Below are 22,730 nucleotides of genomic sequence, written 5' to 3'. Positions count from 1 at the left end.
GTATTATTCCTAATGTAAAAACCTTAGATGATTACTTTCCATCAAAAGCAGGCCTCAAATCACTATCACTACCAAACATCTCTGAGTTATGGCTACTTAAAGACCAGAAAGCCTGATAAAAACAACTGAAAAATTATTAGTTTCAACAGCTTGAGAAAAGTAAATTTTTAAAAATTGGTATTTCTCTATATTAACATACAATTATAATAGAGATCCCATTTACAAAAGTATTAAAATCACGTAAGTATTTCAAATATTGAAGAATTAAGTTAATTAGATGGATGTGATTCCCAAACAAAAACATTTGAGTGATTAAAAAAATAAAATAAATGGAAAGTCAGACCATGTTCTTGAACTGGAAGGTTTAATGTTTAAAGGCACTAATTCTTGCAAAATTAATTTATAGTTTCATGGATTATCAGTACAAAAACCCAATGGGATTTCTTTTTGACAGGTGAAAGATACTCTGAAATTCAGTTTCTATAACTTCTCTATGTTACTTGGGAATTCAAGGCTGAGTCCAACTATCACTGGATATTCATTTCAGTTAGGATCATCTAGGCTAAAGATACAGGGTGAAGAGTATACAAGAGGGGCAAAATGGTATCAGAGGGCAAAACTAGGGGCATCCAAAAAAAAAAAAAAAAGCCCTAATAGGTATTACTCCCAGCCCCATCCCACATACAATCAGGAGTATTCTGCATCTATAGGTACACAGTGCTTAACAAATGCTCCTAAAGCAAATTTATACAATCTTAATACAAAATACTTTCAAACATTTCCTGAATAAAGTTCGAGAGTAATCCAAAGAATATCTTTATTATAAAACCTACAAGTCTAAGCATAGAGAATGTTTAAGTTAAGTGACATTATAGCTACAGATGGAATATATAAAATCATCAGGAATGAGATACTAAAGAATTTTCAATGGCAAAGGAAAGTAAGTGACTCAAATTAAGATATGCACATATACATAGAAGAAAAGACCAGAAGACATCAAACAATATGGAATGGTTATCGCTACCAGCTCTTGGGAATTTTTATAAGCCAGTATTTTCCAAGTTTCAAAAATCTATCAGGGGGCACCTGGGTGGCTCAGTTGGTTAAGCATCCAATTTCGGCCTAGGTCATGATCTCATGATTCATGAGTTCAAGCCCCGTGCTGGGCTCTGTGCTGACGGCTCAGAGCCTGAAGCCTGCTTCACATTCTGTGTCTCCCTCTCTCTCCCTGCCCCTTCCCCACTCGCGCTCTGTTTCTCTCTCTCTCTCTCAAGAACTAAACATTAAAAAAAAAACAAATTGGGGCCCCTGGGTGGCTCAGTCGGTTGAGCGTCCGGCTTCGGCTCAGGTCACGATCTCACAGTTTGTGGGTTCGAGCCCTGCATCGGGCTCTGTGCTGATGGCTCAGAGCCTGGAGCCTGCTTCGGATTCTGTGTCTCCCTCTCTCTCTGCTCCTCCCCCACTCATGCTCTGTCTCTCTCTCCTTCAAAAAATAAATAAAAACATTTAAAAAAATTAAAATCTATCAGAAAAAGAGATATCCAGTTCACATGTAAGAAATATTTTAATCGAGGGGCGCCTGGGTGGCGCAGTCGGTTAAGCGTCCGACTTCAGCCAGGTCACGATCTCGCGGTCCGTGAGTTCGAGCCCCGCGTCAGGCTCTGGGCTGATGGCTCGGAGCCTGGAGCCTGTTTCCAATTCTGTGTCTCCCTCTCTCTCTGCCCCTCCCCCGTTCATGCTCTGTCTCTCTCTGTCCCAAAAATAAATAAAAAACGTTGAAAAAAAAAAAATTTAAAAAAAAGAAATATTTTAATCGAATATAAGAAAATCAAGAAGAGACTAGTTAGCTGCTGTTTCAACAAAATTTGAAGAATACCTGTTCATTGTCCCTTGTGTGTGTTCCTGCAGATATCCTATCCATTATTTTTTCATTTCCAGTTCTTAATGAGGTCTCAACAAGGTACTCCTTAACTTTGCTCTCCAAAACCACACCAGGACGCCAAAGTAGCTGGTCTTCATTTTCATACACTGATAAAGAAAATCCCATTAACATACTAAATAATGAACATGCTCATAGATGTAAACAAACTGTTCTTCCTCTTCTTTGATATGCTACACACTGGGACAATTTGAGGACACAAGCAATTTGATTGTCTGGCAAGGTGAGTCCTTCACTGGTAAAGGTTTAAAAAAATTTTTTTTAACTTTATTAAGGTCCAAGTGTTCCAGTGGCTAGAGCAAGTAGCTTTCTCGCTGGTTGGATTTACTATCCAATCAGAAGGCTTTCTATGCCCTGTAAAATCTAATGTAAAACTCAGAGGAGAGGTTTTATACTCTCCCTAATGAGGGAGTAAAAATAACCTGTGAAAATTCTTTAATAACCTCACTGAACTCCCTGTCTTTATGATGATTATATATAGGTTAAAAACTGTAAAGAAATAAAACAAGCAAAGATCAATAAAAACCAAAATATCTGCCAATAATGAAATACCTAAGAAAGGTAGGTTTTTACTTTACTGATTTCCTCCCAAAAGGTGAATTTTATTTAAAGGAGGAAGCAAATTAATCAAAAATGAATGATTAACAGTTAAGAGACGTAAACTTTCCAAAATGTCTTAAAGAGGCTGATATACTAATGAGTGACATGTCACTCAAATAAGGTATATATTCTATCAATGTCCACATTGCCACCATAATTAAAGCTTCTACTTCACAAAATTAAGTAACACAGAGGCCCAAGTACTTATCCCATTGCTTCAAGTGCAATGCATTCTTCAAGTGTGTAATAAAATAATTTGCTGAAATCTCACTATGTACCAAGGACCATGATAAGTGCTTTACATTCACAACTGTTGTGAATCACCACAGGAATCATCACTCCCAGTGAGCAGGAAAGTTAAAAATAAAATATGCCTGTGAAATAATAAGACTGACTTTTCATGTAAATTTCTGGAACCAGTTTCTTTCCTCTTCGGTCAAAACTGGAATAGGTAAAATAGTTTGGGTTTATTCCCTCTAAGTATAGAGAAGGTATATCTTTCCTCCTGAATGTGTAGAACTGAGAGATGACTACCTCCATTACGTCTAATCTAAGAACTGACAGCTGCTAAGCATGTATTTGACTTCCAGGGTTTGTGTGGCATTTAGGTGGGCAACTGGGGCATCTGAAGGTGATCAACTACTGTTTGCTTCCCTGGGAGAATGTCACTTTGAAAGCAGTTTAGGAGAATGTTGTTGATAGGGACTGAAAAGGCTAAGAACCCTAGAGTAGCCAGTCCTTGCTTCCTTCCTTTAAATAGAGGATGAGCTAACAAAGAAAAGGAAGAAAGAGTCAGGAAGGGTTGTATCACTGTGACGCTTTGGCCCCATCATGTCATAAGAACAAATAAACTCATTAGCGAAAAGGTCAAATGCACATGGCCAAATCTACAGGCTTCCCAATTTCGGCTAGGGAAATGTACCTGTATCTTTATTTTCCACCACATTTTCAGAACCAACTGTTAACTAGGACCTAGCAAAATTGTGAAGAAAAAACTGATTACACTTAAGTAGGGGTGTACAAAACAAGAAGAATCCTTGTATTCTACCACCTTCTCTTTCAGGGCTCACACAAAATTTCATCTATATTCTTTATTCATTAAGAGTTGTCTTTCCAAGAGGATTTTATCTCTCAAATACTCATTATCTCAAGTGGTAAGATTCTACCCACTTCTACTAAAGTGGGATGTGGGCCAAGCAGCTGCACCCTCAGAGACGTTCCACTACTTTAGCAGTTGCCTTCGCATACCTGTAAGGCTAAGAAGCACTGTACGGAGAAAAGAGTGGTTCTCCAAGCTTCGAAGTTCATTTCGATATATTATTCCTAAGTCAGTCCCAAACTTTCACTGACTCCAAATTTATCTTTATACTGCCAAGGCTGGTATATAATCAGATAACTAAACAAACACATTAAGGGGTAACAGCCTACCAAATATTATCAATATCAAAATCAAAAGCCTCCTTACCTTTCTCATCACCATCATACTCTCCAAGGTACGGGGGAATCTCTGCCTGATATTGTAAACCAATCATTATTTCCTACAAGAAAATTCAGAAGTAAAAACACCCTATAAAAATAAATTCTGAAAAACAAGTTCCAATTAATCAGTTACAAGTCAAAAGAAATTTCATCTTGTAACAACAAAATTATCTTAAGTTACTTCAGAAATGTTTTTAAAAGTTATGTTAGTCCAAACAGTCCACTAACTTCTGATGATAACTCAACTTACTTTCCTCAAATCTTCAGGTGAGTTACCACTGTCTGTTTCAACATCTTCAGCTTCTGATTCCTTATCTCCGTCACATGTAGTATTTGCTTAAAAGAAGAAAAGTAAATTTTAAAAAGGTTTTTTTGCCTACTTTTGCAGCACCCGGAAGAACAGCTGGCACGTGGTACATTATAAAAATCTGAATACATGAGAGTAGCACAAATATACTCAACTTCTTGTACTATTCTCAGATTTTAACACCAGTCAAAACAAGACACTGAAAATACTAAGAAAGTGTATATATCCTTAAAAATTTTTGGTCTAGTCATGGGGCACCTGGGTGGCTCAGTCAGTTAAGTGTCCAACTTCAGCTCAGGTCATGAACTTGCTTTTGTGGGTTCGAGCCCCGCATTGGGCTCTGTGCTGACAGCTCAGAACCTAGAGTTTGCTTCAGAATCTGTGTTTCCCTCTCTCTCTCTCTGCTCCTCCCCTGCTTGTGCTCTGTCTCTCTCTCTTTCTCAAAAATAAAGATTAAAAATTTTTGGTCTTGTCAAAGAGTTTGGGAAGGTAAAAGGAAAACCACTACAGTCACCTTAAAAAAGAAGAGAAAGCACTGGAGGTCTTATTATATACTAACCCAGAATGGGACACAGACCAAGATGCACATTAAGTCCATCAAAATTATGTTTTTGTGCACATACAAGCGTATATGTATTTGCATTTGTTAAGTGAACAGTTCTTCTACAATCAAAATACCTAAAAAAATAAGCAAGTTTCCAGATAAGAAATTATTTCACTTCAAAAACCTTTCAATATTACTGATATACATTAAGAGATAACACCAAGAACTAAAACGAAAAAATAAAGAAATAAATCGCTAAAAAATACTTTTTGAGCATCTCATAGTTTTCAAAACCGGGAGAGTAAAGAGCCTTTTAAGAGAAGTCCAAAAAATGTCCATGAAATTTCATGGCTGAAGAATCGTTTCCCATAGTAACAGATGAATCTTGGGAAAGAAAATATACAGCCTTGCAAAACTAAACAAATACTTTAGGTTTTTAAAGGACATATTAGTTTACCTCTATCCCAATAAAAAAAGTGATAATCTTATTTGGATTATTAAAGGACTGCACGTCAATTAAAGAAAACACTTAGAATATTCTGACAAACTGTTGAATGCCATTAAGTGTACCTGAGCTAGAGTATCAATGCTACTATTAATCAGTAACGATTGGGTTTCTTACATCGTAAAGGCCTAGGAAAGAAATCGGAAGTTTCATGGGACGTCACAGATGGTGTCAGGTCATCTGCAGAAGACTGAGTTTCCTCATCATCACCGGACAGCAGGTCTTTAGCAATTTCCTCCTATAAGAATAGGAATGCAGTGTTAGAGTTAGAAATTATTACATCTCATAAAAAATATTTAAGAATTAAAAAAAATTTAATAAAAAAATTATTACAACTCATCAATTTAAGAAAAAGTCTTCATATTACTCATAAATGTATTACTATGGTATTATGATACAAGTAAGAATCTGTTGAAGCCCCCTTAGTTTTGAGAGAAGTAAGTCTGAAATGCTCTTATAATTTACTTCATATACATAAATAGTGGTAACACTTAATATTTAATTACATATAATACTTAATAACTTTACTGCTTACACACTTTTAACAAACAATTTTGCGTAACTTATGGATAAACAGAAAGCTCATATGAAGCTGCAGGCTAAGTTTTAGTGACTTTACAACAAAAATAATCTTACTTCTAAATGATTAATAATTAAACTCGGGGCTTCTGGGTGGCTCAGTCGGTTAAGTGTCCGACTTCAGCTCAGGTCACAATCTCGCAGTTTGTGAGTTCGAGCCCTGCGTTGGGCTCTGTGCTGACAGCTCAGAACCTACAGCCTGCTTCAGATTCTGTGTCCCCCCTATGTCTCTCTGCCCCTTCCCCACTAGTGCTTGTTCTCTCTCTCTCTCAAAAATAAATAAACATTAAAAAAAATTTTTTTTAACAATTAAGTTTTCTGCCAACATAAATAAAACAAAACCAAAAACTTCTCCAAACTCTTCTCTTCCAATAATTTAAAAAATCTAACTAATGAAAAGCTCTGACTAGTGATACAACTTTAAAAGAACAGATTTGAATTTATTATTTAAGTATATAGTTATCTTGTGCCTGGTACCTAGTAGACACTCAATATTCGCTAGGTGACTATAATCATTAAGGTATGGTACAGTAGTATCACATTTGACTGGAAAGGGGGAACAACAAAACTCACAGGAAGAGGTTCCAAGATGTGGATTCCTCTCCCTGCCTGATATCTGAAAGGCAAGGAAAGCTTTCCAAAGACCAAAGAAAGTTAGCAGAGACCATGGTTGTGTGAACTTTCCTCAGCAGGAACTATGCCTTCCCCACAACCAACAATGTTACAGATACGTCACAATGGCCTTGTCTACTGTGGCTGCTGTCACTCACAGAGCCCAACAAAACAGAACTTCTCTCTAACCACTCCACATCTAAGTCAGCTTGGTTTGAAGGCTTCTGAGGGATTTATTAATCAATGCGTTCAAGCAGTCAGAGGATCAAAAGAAGTGAGGGCAAAATCTAAGTTTAGACACAATATATCAACATAGGGAAGAAAAAATTGGGGGAGAACACTCAAACATACAAAGCAGCAGGAAGGTATTAGTACTTTTAAAGTAGTGTGATCAAATCCAAACAATATTTAAATTGAGTCACCAAAATGACAAGAGCAATGGGGCCAATAAGAAGTTTACATTTCAGAATTATAAAATGCTTTCAATTAAAAGGAAACTAATAAAAAACAGCCAATGATAATGGCTATTTTTGGATCTGGAAGTTTTCTTTTAAATGTTTGTTACTTACTTTGTCTAGTGTCATGTCTGGTAGTTCATCAGCAAGTTCACTTGGGGAGCTATTTGCACTGGAATTTGCAACTGCTGGAATTGTAGGTTCATAGCCATAGAATGCCAGTAAATCTTCTAGAGGCATGTTTCCTTCCTATTCAAGCCAAGGCACAAACATAAACTCAGTAAATGCCACAATACAGAAGTACAGATAAACTTAATGTTCATAAAACAGATTAACAAAACAGCAGTATCAAATCAAAGCCAAGTTTTAGTTTTTCTTTTTGTACTACTGCTAGAAAATAGGCTTAAAGACTTAGAGCTTTTATTAACATATTAACAAAAGCCTTAAAAATTAACATCTTCATTTTTATTTTCCAGCATCATTTCACTATTTTTTTTAATGTTTATTTATTTTTGAGAGAGAGAGAGAGAGAGAGCGTGAGCAGGGGAGAGGCAGAGAGAGAGAGAGGGAGACACAGAATCCAAAGCATGCTCCAGGCTCTGAGCTATCAGCACAGAGCCTGGTGCAGGGCTCGAACCCACGAACCAGGAGATCACAACCTGAGATGAAGTCAGATGCTTAACCAACTGAGCCACACAGGCCCCCCTATCATTTCACCCTTTAAAAAATTCCTCAAATATTTGCTTTAGTGACTTTTATTTTTTTAGCATTCACATTGGTATAATGATTTGCCTTGAAAGCATTCACAATTAATCAATCAATAACTTCACGTAATTTTTAGCTTGTTTCTTTGCAATTAACAGTTGACCACTTGGTTTATTCTTCATATTAATGAAATGATACCTGAAGGGAAACCACTGCTGAGCATTCACTAACACCAACAATATTTATATATTACTGTTAAAAATTATCCTTTTATATTACTACTATCATAGCTATATTCTGTATAGTTGTTTTAGGTTTCTCTTCCATAACTATCTACTGAAGTTTGTATCATTACCACCATTTTACAGGTGACAAAACAGAAGGCTCAGTTCTGGGTTCAAATCCTAGTACCACTTACTGGCAGCACTGCTTTGATAAAACCACATACTTTGGCTGCAATGCTTCCTGTGTAATGAGTACCTATGCTGTGCCACATACTGGCACCCTCTTCCCCCAACTAATCCATCAGAAAATAAGGAGTGTATTTCCTTTTTAAAAATATCTTAATTCAACTACTAAAGTGTATAGAACTATTTATAATTATTCAAATATATAAACACAAAACAATGTATCTTTAGACTAATTTTTTCAATATTGTAAAGATGTTTATGCCCATCTATTAAGAGATTCATTAAGCTTGCTTATGGGTTTAGTTTTCTTTTTAAGGCAAAATGCCTAAGTCATGATGCAAAAAGCATGAAATGCTAAATCAGAGTATGTAAAATATATCCTCAGCATATCACAAAGTGAGCTGAGAGAAGCCAGTGATGATTCTAGAAAGCCACTGATTGCCCACCAGGCCCCACAGGGAATTCAGGCTCTGGGGGTGCCCAAGAACCTGACCTTCACCTTTATAGGTCTACTAGAACTTACATTATTCACTGGGCCTTATTAAAACAGATTCAAGCGAAATGAATTTGGAATAAGGTTTAGGACAGAATGCTACTTTGTAAATTTGCTGTAGGAGACATGTGCCTTTTGCAATGACCATACCAATCATGTCACTCATGAAATCCTTTCAGCTTGGGATTGAAATCAGTTAAAAAGCTGCTTTGGTAGCATGGAGTCAGCACAAATTGAGTTGGATGGTCAGGATGGACAGAAGTTCACCCATGCCATGAGGAAACCTCGTGAATTATTCTTCTCCTGAATCAATGAACAGAACCCCTCAAATGTGCCCAGAACCAGATTTAGAGTCTCCTTAGCCCTGCTCCTTGCAGACTCCATGCAGCCTATTCCCTTTGGCTCATATTGGTTTTAAGAGGAGACTAGGTTGCAGCCTTTGCAAACCACCTGTCATCAGTATTTCTCCAAAACCTCAGAAGTTTCAGATTCTCTCCGTGACCTGAGGAGATGTCAATTTTCACTCATCATACACAGGCAGGTCCACTTTTCCATCAATACAGAATTTACTGCATTCTAGATACTGTGCAGAGGCTACTAGCTATGGATAGAGAAAAGAAAATTTATAGAAAAATCCCTGCTCTCAATGACTGTAGTCCTGATGGAAGAAACTGGTAAGTTAACAACTATAATACAATGTGTTGGCTGCATTAATCAATTCTGGAAATAGCACTATACACTGTTGAGTACAGAGAAGGGAAGAACTACACTCTGGGAATAATGGCATTTCCTCATGGGAATACATGAGGTTAGGGAGGTACCACATAGGATGGAAAGATTGAGCTAAGTCTTGAAAGATGAAGAGGGATTTGACAGATGAGGGCTGTATACTAGGGACTCATGGTATATCATAAGAAACACTGACTGAACAGTTACTGTGTGCCAGTAGGCCAGTGTGCCAAGTGCTGGTATGAAAACAGGTCTTGCCCTTCTACAGTTTACAGTCAGTGCAAAGGGGGTGGGGGTGGGGGGGTGGGGGCGCAGAGATAGTGACAATGCACAAATACAGAATTGCCAATTATGATGAATGCAATGAAATAAACAGGGTCCTGAAATACAGAATAATGTAGAGAATCTACTTTCACCAGGTCAAAGGAAAGACAGTGTCCTTTACTCCCAGGACAGTGGGAAGTAAATGGAGACTTAAAAAAAAAAAAAGGCAGGTGGGGAGTGCCATGACTTCATTTCTTCTTCAATGCTGGGCAGCTACAAAAGAAAAGTGTGAGAAGATGGAGAGGTAAGAAAAAAACAGGGAGACCACCTAAGAGCCTCACGCTGGATTAAGGTAGTGATACAGACATGGAGAGAAGTAAATAGATGATATACATTCGGAGGTGGAATCAAATGAGTTCCGGGATGTGAGAGTGAAAGGGGGAGAGAAGGAGGATTCCCCAGATTTCTATTTGAGCAACTGCCTGCATGGTGATAACTTTTACTGAGATAGAAAGGACTGAAGGAAAGGTTTGTGAAGGAAAAAAATTAAGCGTCCTGCAGAAGACACGAGTTAAATTTGAGAGGACTATGAAACATCTAAGCAAAAGAGTCAACTTGGCCAGGAGCCTGGTGCTCAGAGGATCAAGCTGGGCTAAAGATATAAATCTGGCATTTATTAGCATCTAGATGATATTTAAAGCCACAGAAGTTGAGAGGGTAGACAGAAAAGAGAAAGGAATATATAGTTTATTAGAAGAACTTTCAGGGGGCGCCTGGGTGGCGCAGTCGGTTAAGCGTCCAACTTCAGCCAGGTCACGATCTCACGCTCCGTGAGTTCGAGCCCCGCGTCAGGCTCTGGGCTGATGGCTCAGAGCCTGGAGCCTGTTTCCGATTCTGTGTCTCCCTCTCTCTCTGCCCCTCCCCCGTTCATTCTCTGTCTCTCTCTGTCCCAAAAATAAATTAAAAAAACGTTGAAAAAAAATTTAAAAAAAAAAAAAAAAAGAAGAACTTTCAGATATATTACCCTAAAGGCAATGGGACACATCTAAAAAATTTTAAACAAAATATGCATTTTGAAAGTAACATTCTGGGGGGAGTCCAAGAATGAGAACCTCAACTAAGGAAGGGAATTATCTGAGTGAAATTAAGAAAAAAGAATCTGTTTCTTGGCCTACATGATAAAGTGAATGTAAGTGACAGTGAAGTCTACATGAACTGCCCGTTTCTGGCCCAAAAAGGCTAAATACTTATAGCACCATTATGAAACAGAAACATCAGACAAATGAACTTGAGGGTGGAGGGTAGGATGGTAAATGATAATTCAAGGCAAAAGTTGAAGCAGTGGGCCTGAATGAGATCATCCAGAAAGGCCATACAGAGTGCGAAGACAAAATCTAGAGGCCTGGGGAATGCCATTAGTTAAAACATGGGCAAAGGAAGAAAAGCCCATAAATACAACAGAGGGAGATACTGGAGAGCAGAACTAGGTGAAAGCAGAATTACATAAGTTAAGGAAGAAACAACTATGGAGAGACCAGAGATAGTCACTTAAGTCAAATATCAAAGAGAAATCAATTGAGATATAGAGAGACATGAATTCTCTGTACCTATCAATCAGAAATTATTGGTGACCCTACAGACTATTGGGAGAAACAAAGTTGAGGACTGAATAGAGGGGGGAAAAGTGCATACACTATAAAAAAAAGAATCACTAAAGATAACACAGGTTAAAAAGAATTTCTTCTAGGGCTCCTGGGTGACTTAGTCTGTTAAGTGTCTGACTTGATTTTGGCTCTGGCCATGATCTCACCATGAGATTGAGCCCTGCATCAGGATCTGTGCTGAGAGCATGGAGCCTGCTTGGGATTCTCTCTCCCACTCTCTCTCTCTGCCCCTCCCTCACACAGTCTCACTCACTTTCATTCTCAAAAAACATGAACATGAAAAAAAATTTTAATAAGGCATTTAAAAAAAAGTTCTTCCAAATGTAGGAAACATATGAGTAGGACTTGCTATGCTGAAATAAAAAAAAAAAAATAAGTGGGAAGAACAGACTCAGAGCATGAGGGATAGAATTAAGAGTTAGCCTGGGATGTGGCATATACTCTAGGGACAGTAAAGAAAGAAGAAAGAATGAGTACAAAAGTTATATTTGTATGTGTGGGGCAAACAGGAGATTCTAGGTAGTCATTCATGAAAACCCTACTTTCTCTATAAAAATAATTATGATCATCTGTTGAGAAAGAAGGTGGTATCTTAGTGGAAACTTCACTAATACAGTCAAGGAATGGCACTCGTTACTAAAAGGGAGCTGATGTTAAAATACAGAAAAGGTGAATCTAATCTCTGAAGCACTTTACAAATGAAGTTTCTGTTAGAGCCTATCAACATCTTAAAAGTTTGATCTAGCACCTTATTCCAGGTAGGAGGATTTTTCTCGGGTATTTTGTTGACCCTATTTAAATTTTAAGGAGCACACTGAGTCTACTCATACTTATAAGTGAACTGTTTTTTAATGCAAAGGTTTTATATCAGAAAGAACATAAAATTTAGAGGCAGAGGACTCAGTGTCATTACCATAGACAAATCACCTAAAATCCCTCACCTCCATTTCTTTATCTGTAAATAAAGAGTATCATAATTTCCTTGATCCTATGATACATAACTTCACATACCAGAAATCAGGATGCATTCCATTACACATATAGATTTCCCATAGTACTGTTCGTCCCTGCCCCCATCTATATAATTTCTAAATCTATGGTACATTTCACAATCAACAAGGCCTCTTAACCAAGAAAATAATGCTAATACTCATCCAATCCATCTCATGGTGCTGCTAGATTGGTCAACAGAAATGGTCTAAGTGAAATGTAGATCACTTTTCATATAATACCAGTCTGATATCATAAAACATGCAGTATACACATAGCTTTTTTAAATAATTAAAAAAAAAAAACCCACAAAACAGGAAGGATCTATACCAGACTTTAAGTGGCAGAAAAGGTGATTTTCACTTTCTCATTTCACATTGAGTATCAAGGGGGGAATCTACATATTAATGTATAGAACTTTTCTAAAAGTGATGGTTCTAGACTATTAAAACCTTAGCAAAAATTAACATGAATAAATTAAAATATAGAAAGACATGATGTAAACCTTATATGTTCAAAGACATAAATGTAGTCACATAATGTATTCTCTACTTCTAAGTGCTACTATACAAAGTGGGTGTTTTTTTTTTGTCTCTTATTTTCCATAATATCTAATGTAACTAAAAATTTATAAGCACTAAAATACAGGTCATATTTACAGACTACAAGCTACTGAGTTTGTTTACTTGCAGAATAAAAATTTACTGTAATTTTTGTATTTTTTAAAAAAAGTTTATTTATTTTGAGAGGGAGTGCAAGCTAGAGCTGGTGAAGGGTAGAGAAAGCAGGGGGGAAGAATTCCAAGCAGGCACTACGTTGTCAGTGTGGAGCCTGATGTGGGGCTTGAACTCACGAACTGTGAGATCATAACCTGAACCAAAATCCAGAGTTGGATGCTTAACCAGCTGAGCCACCCAGGCGCCCCTTACTGTAATTTTTAAAAACAAACATTAACATCAAGCCCCTAAGACTGTGAACATGTAATAATAGCTAAAACAATGTTCCAATAATAAAAGACTAATAAAATACATTAAATGATATAGAAATAATTTTAAATTTCTTCTAAAAATAATCTTTACTCTTTACACTGGTATCTCTATCTACTGTTTCTTTTATTCATTTTCATGTTTCATTAAACATCAATAAAGAACAGGGACCACATTTACATAGTTATGCTTTACTACACATTAAGAATTATAGTTCAGAGAAACTGGGCAGTCAGTCACTCTTAGAAATAGCTCCTCTTGGGGCACCTGGGTGGCTCAGTTGGTTGGGCGTCTGACTTCAGGTCAGGTCATGATCTCACAGTTTGTGGGTTCGAGCCCCGAGTCAGGCTCTGTGCTGATGGCTCAGAGCCTGAAGCCTGCTTCAGTTCTGTCTCTGACTCTCTGCCCCTCCCTCACTCACGCAAACTCTCTCTCTCTAATATAAATAAAAACATTAAAAAAAATTAAAAAAAAAAAAGAAATAGCTCCTCTTATCCATTGTTCAATGAGAGAAGATTAGGCTTCTAGATGAAGACACAGTTCTTTGGTCTTCACTAGAAGCTGTTTCAAGATCACCTGTATCAGGGCGCATGGGTGGCTCAGTCAGTTAAGTGTCTGACTTCAGTTGAGGTCATGATCTTGTGGTCTGTGGGCTTGAGCCCTGCATCGGGCTCAGTGCTGACAGCTCAGAGCCTGGAGCGTGCAATGGACTCTGTGTCTCCCTCTCTCTCTCTACCCCTCCACCACCTGTGTTCTGTCTCTCTCTCTCTCTCTCTCAAAAATAAACATTAAAAAAAGTTTTAATAAAAAAATAAATTAAAGATAAGCTTTATCTTTCTGTCCCAATTTCTTTTTTTTTTTTCTGTCCCATTTCTAAGAATGTGATAGAATACCAAGAAGCCAAACTGTCCAAGTAGAAAGAAGTTGAAATATCTAAAGACCTATAATTTTTCTCAATCTACAAATTCAGTGACAGATATCATTACAAAGCAAAAAAATTAATTACCAGTGTTTATTAAACAAAATGAAAATCATAGGAAAAGGACTAGGTATTTTTGTGAATAGCTCCGTAATTCTTTGCTGTTCATTATTTCTCCATATCTTCCCCAATGTCCTTTTAAAACCCACTAAACACAGATCAAAGCAGCTATTACTACAATCTCTAGAAGAATAAAACCTACAAATCTGAAAAACAAAATCTTAAGAGCCCATAAAAATCTCTACCAGATTACTCACACTCAAGTAGTAACTGAGTTGTCACATTAAATGAAATTTTAAATTCTTACTACTTTACTGACAAAAAGACTATTTGCATGTCTAAAATGCAGTCCAATTCATTTATACCATTTTCCTATGTCATGGTGTTAACTATGCTGTCTTCCCATGTTTAACAACACATAAACAAGGAAGACACATTACGAGACCACCTGAAACTTTTGCCACAGGCCCAAACCGGTGTCTTCACTTAAAACTGTACAAGAGAGGGGTGCCTGGGTGGCGCAGTCGGTTAAGAGTCCGACTTCAGCCAGGTCACGATCTCGCAGTCCGTGAGTTCGAGCCCCGCGTCGGGCTCTGTGCTGACTGCTCAGAGCCTGGAGCCTGTTTCCGATTCTGTGTCTCCCTCTCTCTCTGCCCCTCCCCCGTTCATGCTCTGTCTCTCTCTGTCCCAAAAATAAATAAAAAACGTTGAAAAAAAAAAATTTTTAAAAAAAAAAACTGTACAAGAGAGAACTCTCTATTCTAACAAGCATTCCATGAACTTCCACATTAGGCTAAACACCATTTACTATACACATTCTTCCACAGCTCTCACTGCTTATTACCTCCATAGTTTTTTGGTCTTTGTTTTTTTTTTAATATTTACTTATTTTTGAGAGAGAGAGAGAGAGAGAGCACGGGAAGGGGAGGGGCAGAGACAGACAGGGAAACACAGAATCCCAAGCAGGCTCTGCACAGTCATCCAGAACCTGACATGGGGCTCAAACTTACAAACCACGAGATCATCACCTAAGTGGAAATTAAAAGTCAGATGCTTAACCAACTGAGCCACCCAGGCGCCTGTCTACCTCCATAGTTCTTAGCATATCATATTAAAATTCTTTGTTCCCCTTTGTCACTCCACATTAAACTGTAAGCTGCTTGAGTTCAGGGACACTGTCAAATTGCTCATTTTTGCATTCCCAGAGCCTACCACAGTCCTGACTTAATGATAACAGTAGCTGAATTCTGTTATTCTAGACCCATTCATAAGAGGTAGGAAGCAACTGCCTGCAAAAAGCCAAGGCAGAGCTCGAGACTTCTGGGCACCTTTTTTTTAATCAAAAGGCAACATTTTATTATCACCCCTGAAAGGAGCAATATGCAAAACTTTTCTTCTTAAGTATTTCACAACCATTTTATCTTTATATTCCCAAATCTGTTTGGCTATAAGTTGGTGGGGGTTTAATGATTAAATCTAATAACAATTGAGTTGAATTACTCTGCCAAGTAAATGAACACGTTTAGAAATTTTCAGGTCCACCAGAGTAAGCCTAGGGTCAAGACCCTGAAGAATGCCTTCAATTTCCCTGTATATTAATGCAAAGGGAGAAATGCAATAAGAGCTCATCTCTGTCTCACAAAGATAGCAGAAGAGATTATTTAAGAAAGGGTCTTGTCTTCTTCAAGAAAAAGAAGTATGAAAATTCAAAGGATTATTATTATTCAATATTATTCCTGAAAGCATTTGTTATTCTGGTCTGATTAGAGATAAGGTTAACTTTTAGTAAGCATAATCCTATTTTTTTCAAGTGACCCCTATGGAGACCTCTCTCTGCAGTCCAGGTATAAATACTTGTTTAAAATCCAGTTCAGTTCAAATTATACTGATTTGGGATTAAAGAGTTATAAACTACATTTATTCTTGCCAACTTTTAAAAAGATGACTAAAAAGGGTAGAAAAATGGGACATTATTACATTTAAAAATAGAATTAAAACTTTTTATCTTTCAATGTTCCTATAGTACTTCTCCCTGTATCTACTGCAGTGTTTAGTTAAACTCAAGTGTGACCCTAAGTAGAATAGTGTGGTATAATGCACTGGGCTGGGCTAGGACTCAGAACCAAGTTTAGAGCTGAAAGTTCTCTATATCCCAATATTCTCATCTGTGAGGTGACCAGATGTACGTATTTTACTGTGCTTCAAGAACTTAAAAACTAGATTAAGACATATAAAACAATTTTGAAAAATTAAATGAGAATTTACTCATTTATTAGACTTTCCCTCAAAATAATGAGAAAATCCGTGAAAATCTTTAAAAGTTAGGTCAAAAACAAGGATGCTGAACCTAATTTTATTTCAGATAGACTGTAAAATAATTTATAGTACAGTTTCAAAATCTTTTTTTTTTAATTTTTTTTTAACGTTTATTTATTTTTGAGACAGAAAGACAGAGCATGAACAGGGGAGGGGCAGAGAGAGAGGGAGACACAGAATCTGAAACAGGCTCCAGGCTCTGAGCTATCAGCACAGAGCCCGACGCGGGGCTTGAACTCACGGACCATGAGATCATGACCTGAGCCGAAGTCGGATGCTTAACCGACTGAGCCACCCAGGCGCCCCCAGTTTCAAAATCTTTATGTTATTAAGATATGAAAGTAAAATCCTTTACCTTTTCTAAGTCTTCAATTTCAGAACTGAAGTTTTTACCCTCATCCATCATTTCCTCTTCTTCAAGAGTTCTTTCATCATCATAGTCATGGACCAACATCTCAGCAGTGGGGTCAAAATCATGATCCTCAGAAGACAAAGACCCAACTGGAATGAAACAAACTACATCACTTTACACATTCACAATGCTACTTACAAAAGAAAATAATTTGTGTTCTTCTGCCAGTCCCTTTTAATGTTTATGTGTAAGGTTTATTAAATGCATTTACTATATACACTCAACAGGTTATAAAGACCATACAGTTCTGAAAAGATATCTAAATCAGCAAAAGAACAAGGCAGAGTAATTTAACAACACTTTAATAAGAAGTCTAGTCCATGAGAACACAACTTATAATAGTAGCAAAGTGATTTAAATGGAGCAGTCCTTAAAAAATGATCTAAGAGAAAAGTTGAACCTGTTTATCAGTTTAATACATTTGTCTAAAAGCAAAAGAAAAATGTTACAAGGACTATGAATGGAAGATTTCACAAGAAATCTATTATACACTAAAGCTCAACACTTCAGGCAAAGAGAATATAAATTCTGCCTAATTATAACCCTCAAAGATACAAAACAATAGGAACAATAGAAATCTGGTTCCCAGAACAAATAAAAGTTTTTTTGAAGCAGCTATACAGCAAATCAATCTCTAAAACTACTGTCACTTTTCATGTCCACACTGTATTTCAAGCTCCCCAGCATTAACCAGACAGGCATTAAACTGTAAGAGCACACTTTTCTTTGGACTACTAATAATTAGTTTTTAAGGGTATGTGAAGGAAATAACAGAAAATCACATCTAAAAGTTTCTGGGAGATGTACCCAGTTGCAAGCTGTTTTGGCCAATTCATATTTGTTTATAAAATTGTAATGCTTTTTAATAGTAAATATGAAGTCAACAGGATACTCTTAAAACCAAGTTGAGAAATGAAGAAGATCCGCAATCCCAAGAAAATGAAACCAAATTTATGAAAACTGGAATTTTCTCCATTTTACTCTCATATCTAATTCAATCAGACCAGTGACTCTCAGAGCATAGAAGGAAAGAAGTACCACAATCTTTGGGTAGAGGAAAAGAGAAGTGGAAGGAAGCAGATTCAACATAAAAAGTTTGGTCTGTTTTTAGTCAAGCTATTTAACATTTTAAATTTCAAACATTTAAGGACAGTGTGAAATCATTACCAAAACTCTGAACAACACCAAAGATTTTTCACTATGAAAAAAAACCACAGACATAATTCAGTGATTTTGATTCTGAGTTTGAAGAACTGTAATCATCAGTTCTAAAAATAACACAATTTCTATGGCACTTAATTCTTTAGGAAGCTTACATTCATTATATGATGTTATGTTTTTAATGTTAAAAGATTATCTGTGCATTTTAAAACCTGTCGAAGTACAGATTTTAAGTACAGAGCTTAATTTTAAGGAGAAAGATGAATATTTATTAAAGAGCTCAAAAGCAGAACATCCACCATTACGAATTTTCTATTTTGAGGAATTCCTGGAAACCTCTGTAATATTACTAAGGTCAGGGATGAAATAGATGGTAACTTTTCCACCTCTTTCAGGCACAGCTCTGTCCTCTTTTGTAATCCCCGTATCACTTGTCACAGCACTCTTCCTTCTTAAACTAGAAGGTATTCAATAAGGGCCAGAAAGCAAATGGCCTGAGGTCTACTCTAGGCTTTGTCCCTGGCTTGCTGAGGACCTGAGGCAAGTCATTTCAACTTTCTGGGCCGAGTCCAGTTTTTCATTTGTAAAATGCATAGTGCTGGCTTAGATGACCTCAAGAGTGTCTTCTAAGCTTTAAAATCTTTAAAATTGGGTAAATGATTAAAAACAGGTTATAAAAGTTTGTTTAAACACCAAAACTACACAATCTTCTTGCTATTTAGATTGCAACTTCTTAAAGGCAGACAGTGATGCAAAATGGAAAAATTCCATTATCATCCAGATGTTTGGCATCATGTATATAAATATTCCTTCCTGAAATCAGTTATGACAAAGAAATGCTTGTCTCAAAATTAGAAAAACTTTTTAAAACAATTTTTAAACGTAAAAACATAGATAGCTATTTTAAAAACAACCACAAATTTCTTCTACTCGGTGACCAATTGTTTTATACTTTCAATGATAATCAAGTGAGACCTTAAAAGACACCTAAATATTGTACAAAATAATACACAAGGAAACGGGCTCTTCACTCTAAGGCAACATGTTGTAAGGGAAGATTTCTGAACTTTTCCAGGCTCTATTAACTAGGTGACTCTCAATGGAGTTATTTAAAAGTCTTCTCAAGTGTAAAATAAGAGAGTTGGCGTAGTTCAGAGGTACTTTTCCTGGAGACTATTAGAGGAGAAAGAGGCAGCCAAAATGGGGCTGGAAAGGGGGTGAGAAATTAAACAAAGCTGTCCTCTCCCTGATGGGATTCAGGGGCTCCAAAAGCCCCAAAATGTATGCAATTATGCATATGTGCAGACTTCTGGAGACCATCTCTTGCTGTCATCATATCCTGACAGAAGTTTCTGATTCCAAAAAGGTTAAACACTGTACTAGATGATCTAGGGTCCTCTGACCTCAAAAATTCTGTATTAGCACTTTTCTGTGTCAAACTTGGAAATTCTATGTTTCTTTTAAGGTAGCTTTACCTAACTCTCATATTCCAATTTTAATAGAGCCCATAGACATTTCTCAATTATGAAAAATTTAGAAGAGAAAATAAGGGGAGATAGGGAGTCATGGTTAATAATCCATATAAGTAATCCCAAAGTTTCGACAAATTAAAGAATCGGTTTCTCGGGGAAAAAATTATTATCTACACTAAATTGCAAAAGTTAGTGGAAAGTTGATTTGGGATTAACTGTTTTGGGCTTGGACAAAAAAAGACATGTGAAAATTAAAGACATAGTACTTAAAAAGAACACCTGTCAGTTAGCAGCTTTGTAACAAGTTATTTTTTCAACATGCAAGGAAAAAAAAAGAGAAGTGTAACAGTTCCTTCCTCGAACTCAATTACCAAAGTGATGAAAAACTCGCAGGACAAAATTTTGTGGGAAAACCTGTAGCAATAGATCTCTGAGCCCCCCATTACCCTGTGGGAGCCACTGAAGAGGTAAGAAAATAGGACAAACCTGGGCTCGAACTTCCAAAAGAAGCCTAGGAGAGAGAAGAAAACGTGAGGTTAGATCGCGCAGCCCGGGGAAGAGGCAGCGCCGGCAACAGGGCGCAGAGGAGGCGGAGCCCAGCGCTCCTCCGCAGCTGCCAAAAGTACAAGACATAGCTTCGCTCCAATCGCTCCCAGCCCCTTTCGGGCCCCTCTTGGCTGCCTCGCCTTCCTCCCGGAGTCCCCAGTGTGCAAACTCGCAGACCCGGGACGAAGCCCAGAGTCTAACAGGCAACTCCAAGCCCCCAAACCGTCCTTTGGAGCTTAGCAAGTTACAAAGCGAAGAAGCAAAACCCAGAGCCGTTGCCTCGCAGTCCCGTCTCCGACATCTCGGGGTCTCCCAAATCCCACCTGGCTCCCCACGGAAGCAAACACCACCTCGCAAAGCAACACCGTTTCCTGGAAGGGAATCGCCCTCGGAGCACCTAGTCTACCCCCTGGGGCCCGGGAGCCCCAATTCTGAGGCTGTCCTCTAACCCGAGCGTAGGCCAGCTCGAAACAGGACACTCGCCCCCAAACCAAAGCGCAAGCCCCCCATTCTCTCTCCCAAAACTGGAAACGCGGCCCCTCAGTCCCAGAGATGCTAGTTCCCTCCAGGGTGTTTAGGCCCTCCATAGAGCCCCTCGCCCCAGCGAGCTCCAGTCCAAGGGGCTCCTGCTGCGCTACCCCCTCCCCCCAGCTCACCAGTCCCGGGGGACATGACCAGGGCAGGTTTGCTCGCCCTGCCTCCTTCCTCCAGGCCAGAAGAAAGTGGGGCTACCGAGAGCCCCAGGAAAAAACGTCGAGAGTCTTGGACAGCCACCTCACACCCAGGGGCTCCCGCACCTCCAGGGCTGCGGGGCGAGGAGTCCCGCTCGCCTCCCGCGAAACCCCGCGGCCGCGCATCCCGCTTGCCTCCGAGCTCGGAGCAAAGTGGAGCGTGAGGTTCCTTGGCGCCGCAGCCCTGACCCGCTGGGCCGGGGGCACAGAGCACTCCTCCCGCAGGACAGTGGCGCAGCCCGCTCCCCGCTTTGCAATCCGGCCGCGGATGGGGAGGGGGGGGGGCTCGGCCGGTTTCCACCCACTCTGGCCCTAGAAAGCGGCGCCGAGGCTCCGGCGGCCCGCGTCAGCTGCCTGGGGGGGCACGGCACGGCGCTGTCCCCAGGCCAGGGCTCGCTGCCGCCGGTCGCCACCTCCCGTCCGGCCCCGTCGCCCGGCCGGGTCGGGGCCGGAGCCGCCGCGGCCTAGTCCCGGAGGGAGACCGCTCCCGCGCCCGCTCCCGCCCCCCGGCCGGCCCCGCCACGGCCCGTTGCCGCCCCGTGGCCCCCGCACCGCCGCGCCGCCCCCACGTTGGGCCGGGGGAAGGGCCCCGGATCCCCCAGGCCGTCTCCGGGGCCGCGGGGGACCGCCGGGCGCCCGTGCTAGCCCGGCCGCTCCTGCCCGGTTTCCCTGCTCACCTCCGCCATATTGGTACCTTTAGGGCGAACGAGCAGCGCCGAGCCCAGTCCCCGGATGGGGCGCCTGAGCCAATCGCAGCCGCCGCCGCCGCCGCCGCGGTCCGCCCGGCACCCGCCCGGCGGCGGAGGCGGCTCGGCCCCTTATAGGGCAGGGCGGCCCGCGACGCCCCCGGCCCGCTCGCACGCCCACCCCGCCCGGCGCCGCTCGGCGCCCCACGCCGCACCCCGCGCTTGCTGCGGACGGGCCGCTGCACACCCGCGCTCGCCCGCCCTCCCCTTCTTGGTCGGAGTAAAGTTCCTGCCGAATTGTAGGCAAGTGGGGGACGGATGGAAACTCGGGCGTGGGACAGACCCACATCCAGGCAGCCGAGGCCGAAGAGCTGGCCGGGGCAGCGGAGAATCGACCGACTGACCGACACTCTACTCCGATAGGACGTTGGGGGAGGCCGGCAGGAGACGTGGAGGGACAACTCGACAGACTTCCCTAAGTAAAAAGAAAGAAGGTGACCGATGGAGTAGACTGATGGACACGAGAAAACCCCGGGAAATGGGAGAAGTGACTGATGGACTGCAGGGTCAGTCCAGAATGGGAGGCGGCGACCGGGCACCTTGCGGTTTTCCCGAAGAGACCTGAGAAATGGGGGATACAGGTCAACATGCACTGGCTCGTGGAGTGGACGATGGAAGTGATTGTTTGCCAGACAGGCTTTGGAAGGTAGTGACAATAACAGAACAGGCAAAAGATCAAAAAGGCAAAGAATGATGAGTAGACTTGCACAATTCAGAGAAGACACTCAAAATATAAACTGTGCACGTACCCCAAAAAATTAGATCTTAAGAGGTTTTGAGTCACCAAATAGTCCAGGGCACACACTTGATAGAACAGTGGAAAAGCGAAAATAGTAGAATCAAGGCCCTGAGTCGGGTCTCAAAAATTCTACCTCCATCCCAGAAAGCCAAACATTTGCTTAAAATGAAAACTAGGTCAAAAAGAAAACTAGTCCTGTGGGCAAGTGGATGGATGGAGAAGGGAGGACAAGGCTTAACAGATACACATACTCCTGCACGTGCCTTCCTCTTCATTGGAAGAGGTAAATCTAACTCCTGGCAGATTCATATCCACCTGAACAACTTTAAGCAAAGTACACAGAAATATTCATTAACAGTTCATGGGT

General features: G+C 39.9%; 1 protein-coding gene across 1 annotated transcript in view; it reads right to left on the bottom strand.

Moving 5' to 3' along the window:
- Window positions 1-21,664, bottom strand: part of MIER3 (MIER family member 3) — a 34,758-nt gene extending 13,094 nt beyond the window's left edge. The window contains exons 1-8 of the mRNA XM_058732026.1: window positions 21,556-21,664; window positions 20,088-20,112; window positions 16,912-17,057; window positions 7,135-7,269; window positions 5,492-5,612; window positions 4,269-4,354; window positions 4,005-4,077; window positions 1,877-2,028 (exon numbers count right to left, since the gene is read on the bottom strand). Of these exons, the coding sequence (XP_058588009.1) occupies window positions 1,877-2,028; window positions 4,005-4,077; window positions 4,269-4,354; window positions 5,492-5,612; window positions 7,135-7,269; window positions 16,912-17,057; window positions 20,088-20,112; window positions 21,556-21,564 (747 nt within the window). The 5' untranslated portion in view covers window positions 21,565-21,664. The remainder of the gene's footprint in view (window positions 1-1,876; window positions 2,029-4,004; window positions 4,078-4,268; window positions 4,355-5,491; window positions 5,613-7,134; window positions 7,270-16,911; window positions 17,058-20,087; window positions 20,113-21,555) is intronic.
- Between the last annotated feature and the right edge of the window lie 1,066 nt (window positions 21,665-22,730).

Source organism: Neofelis nebulosa, chromosome 1, assembly GCF_028018385.1.
Source record: "Neofelis nebulosa isolate mNeoNeb1 chromosome 1, mNeoNeb1.pri, whole genome shotgun sequence".
Classification (NCBI taxonomy): Eukaryota; Metazoa; Chordata; class Mammalia; order Carnivora; family Felidae; genus Neofelis; species Neofelis nebulosa.
The sequence above is the reverse complement of the archived record's forward strand: the minus strand, read 5'-3'. Positions and strand labels throughout refer to the sequence as shown.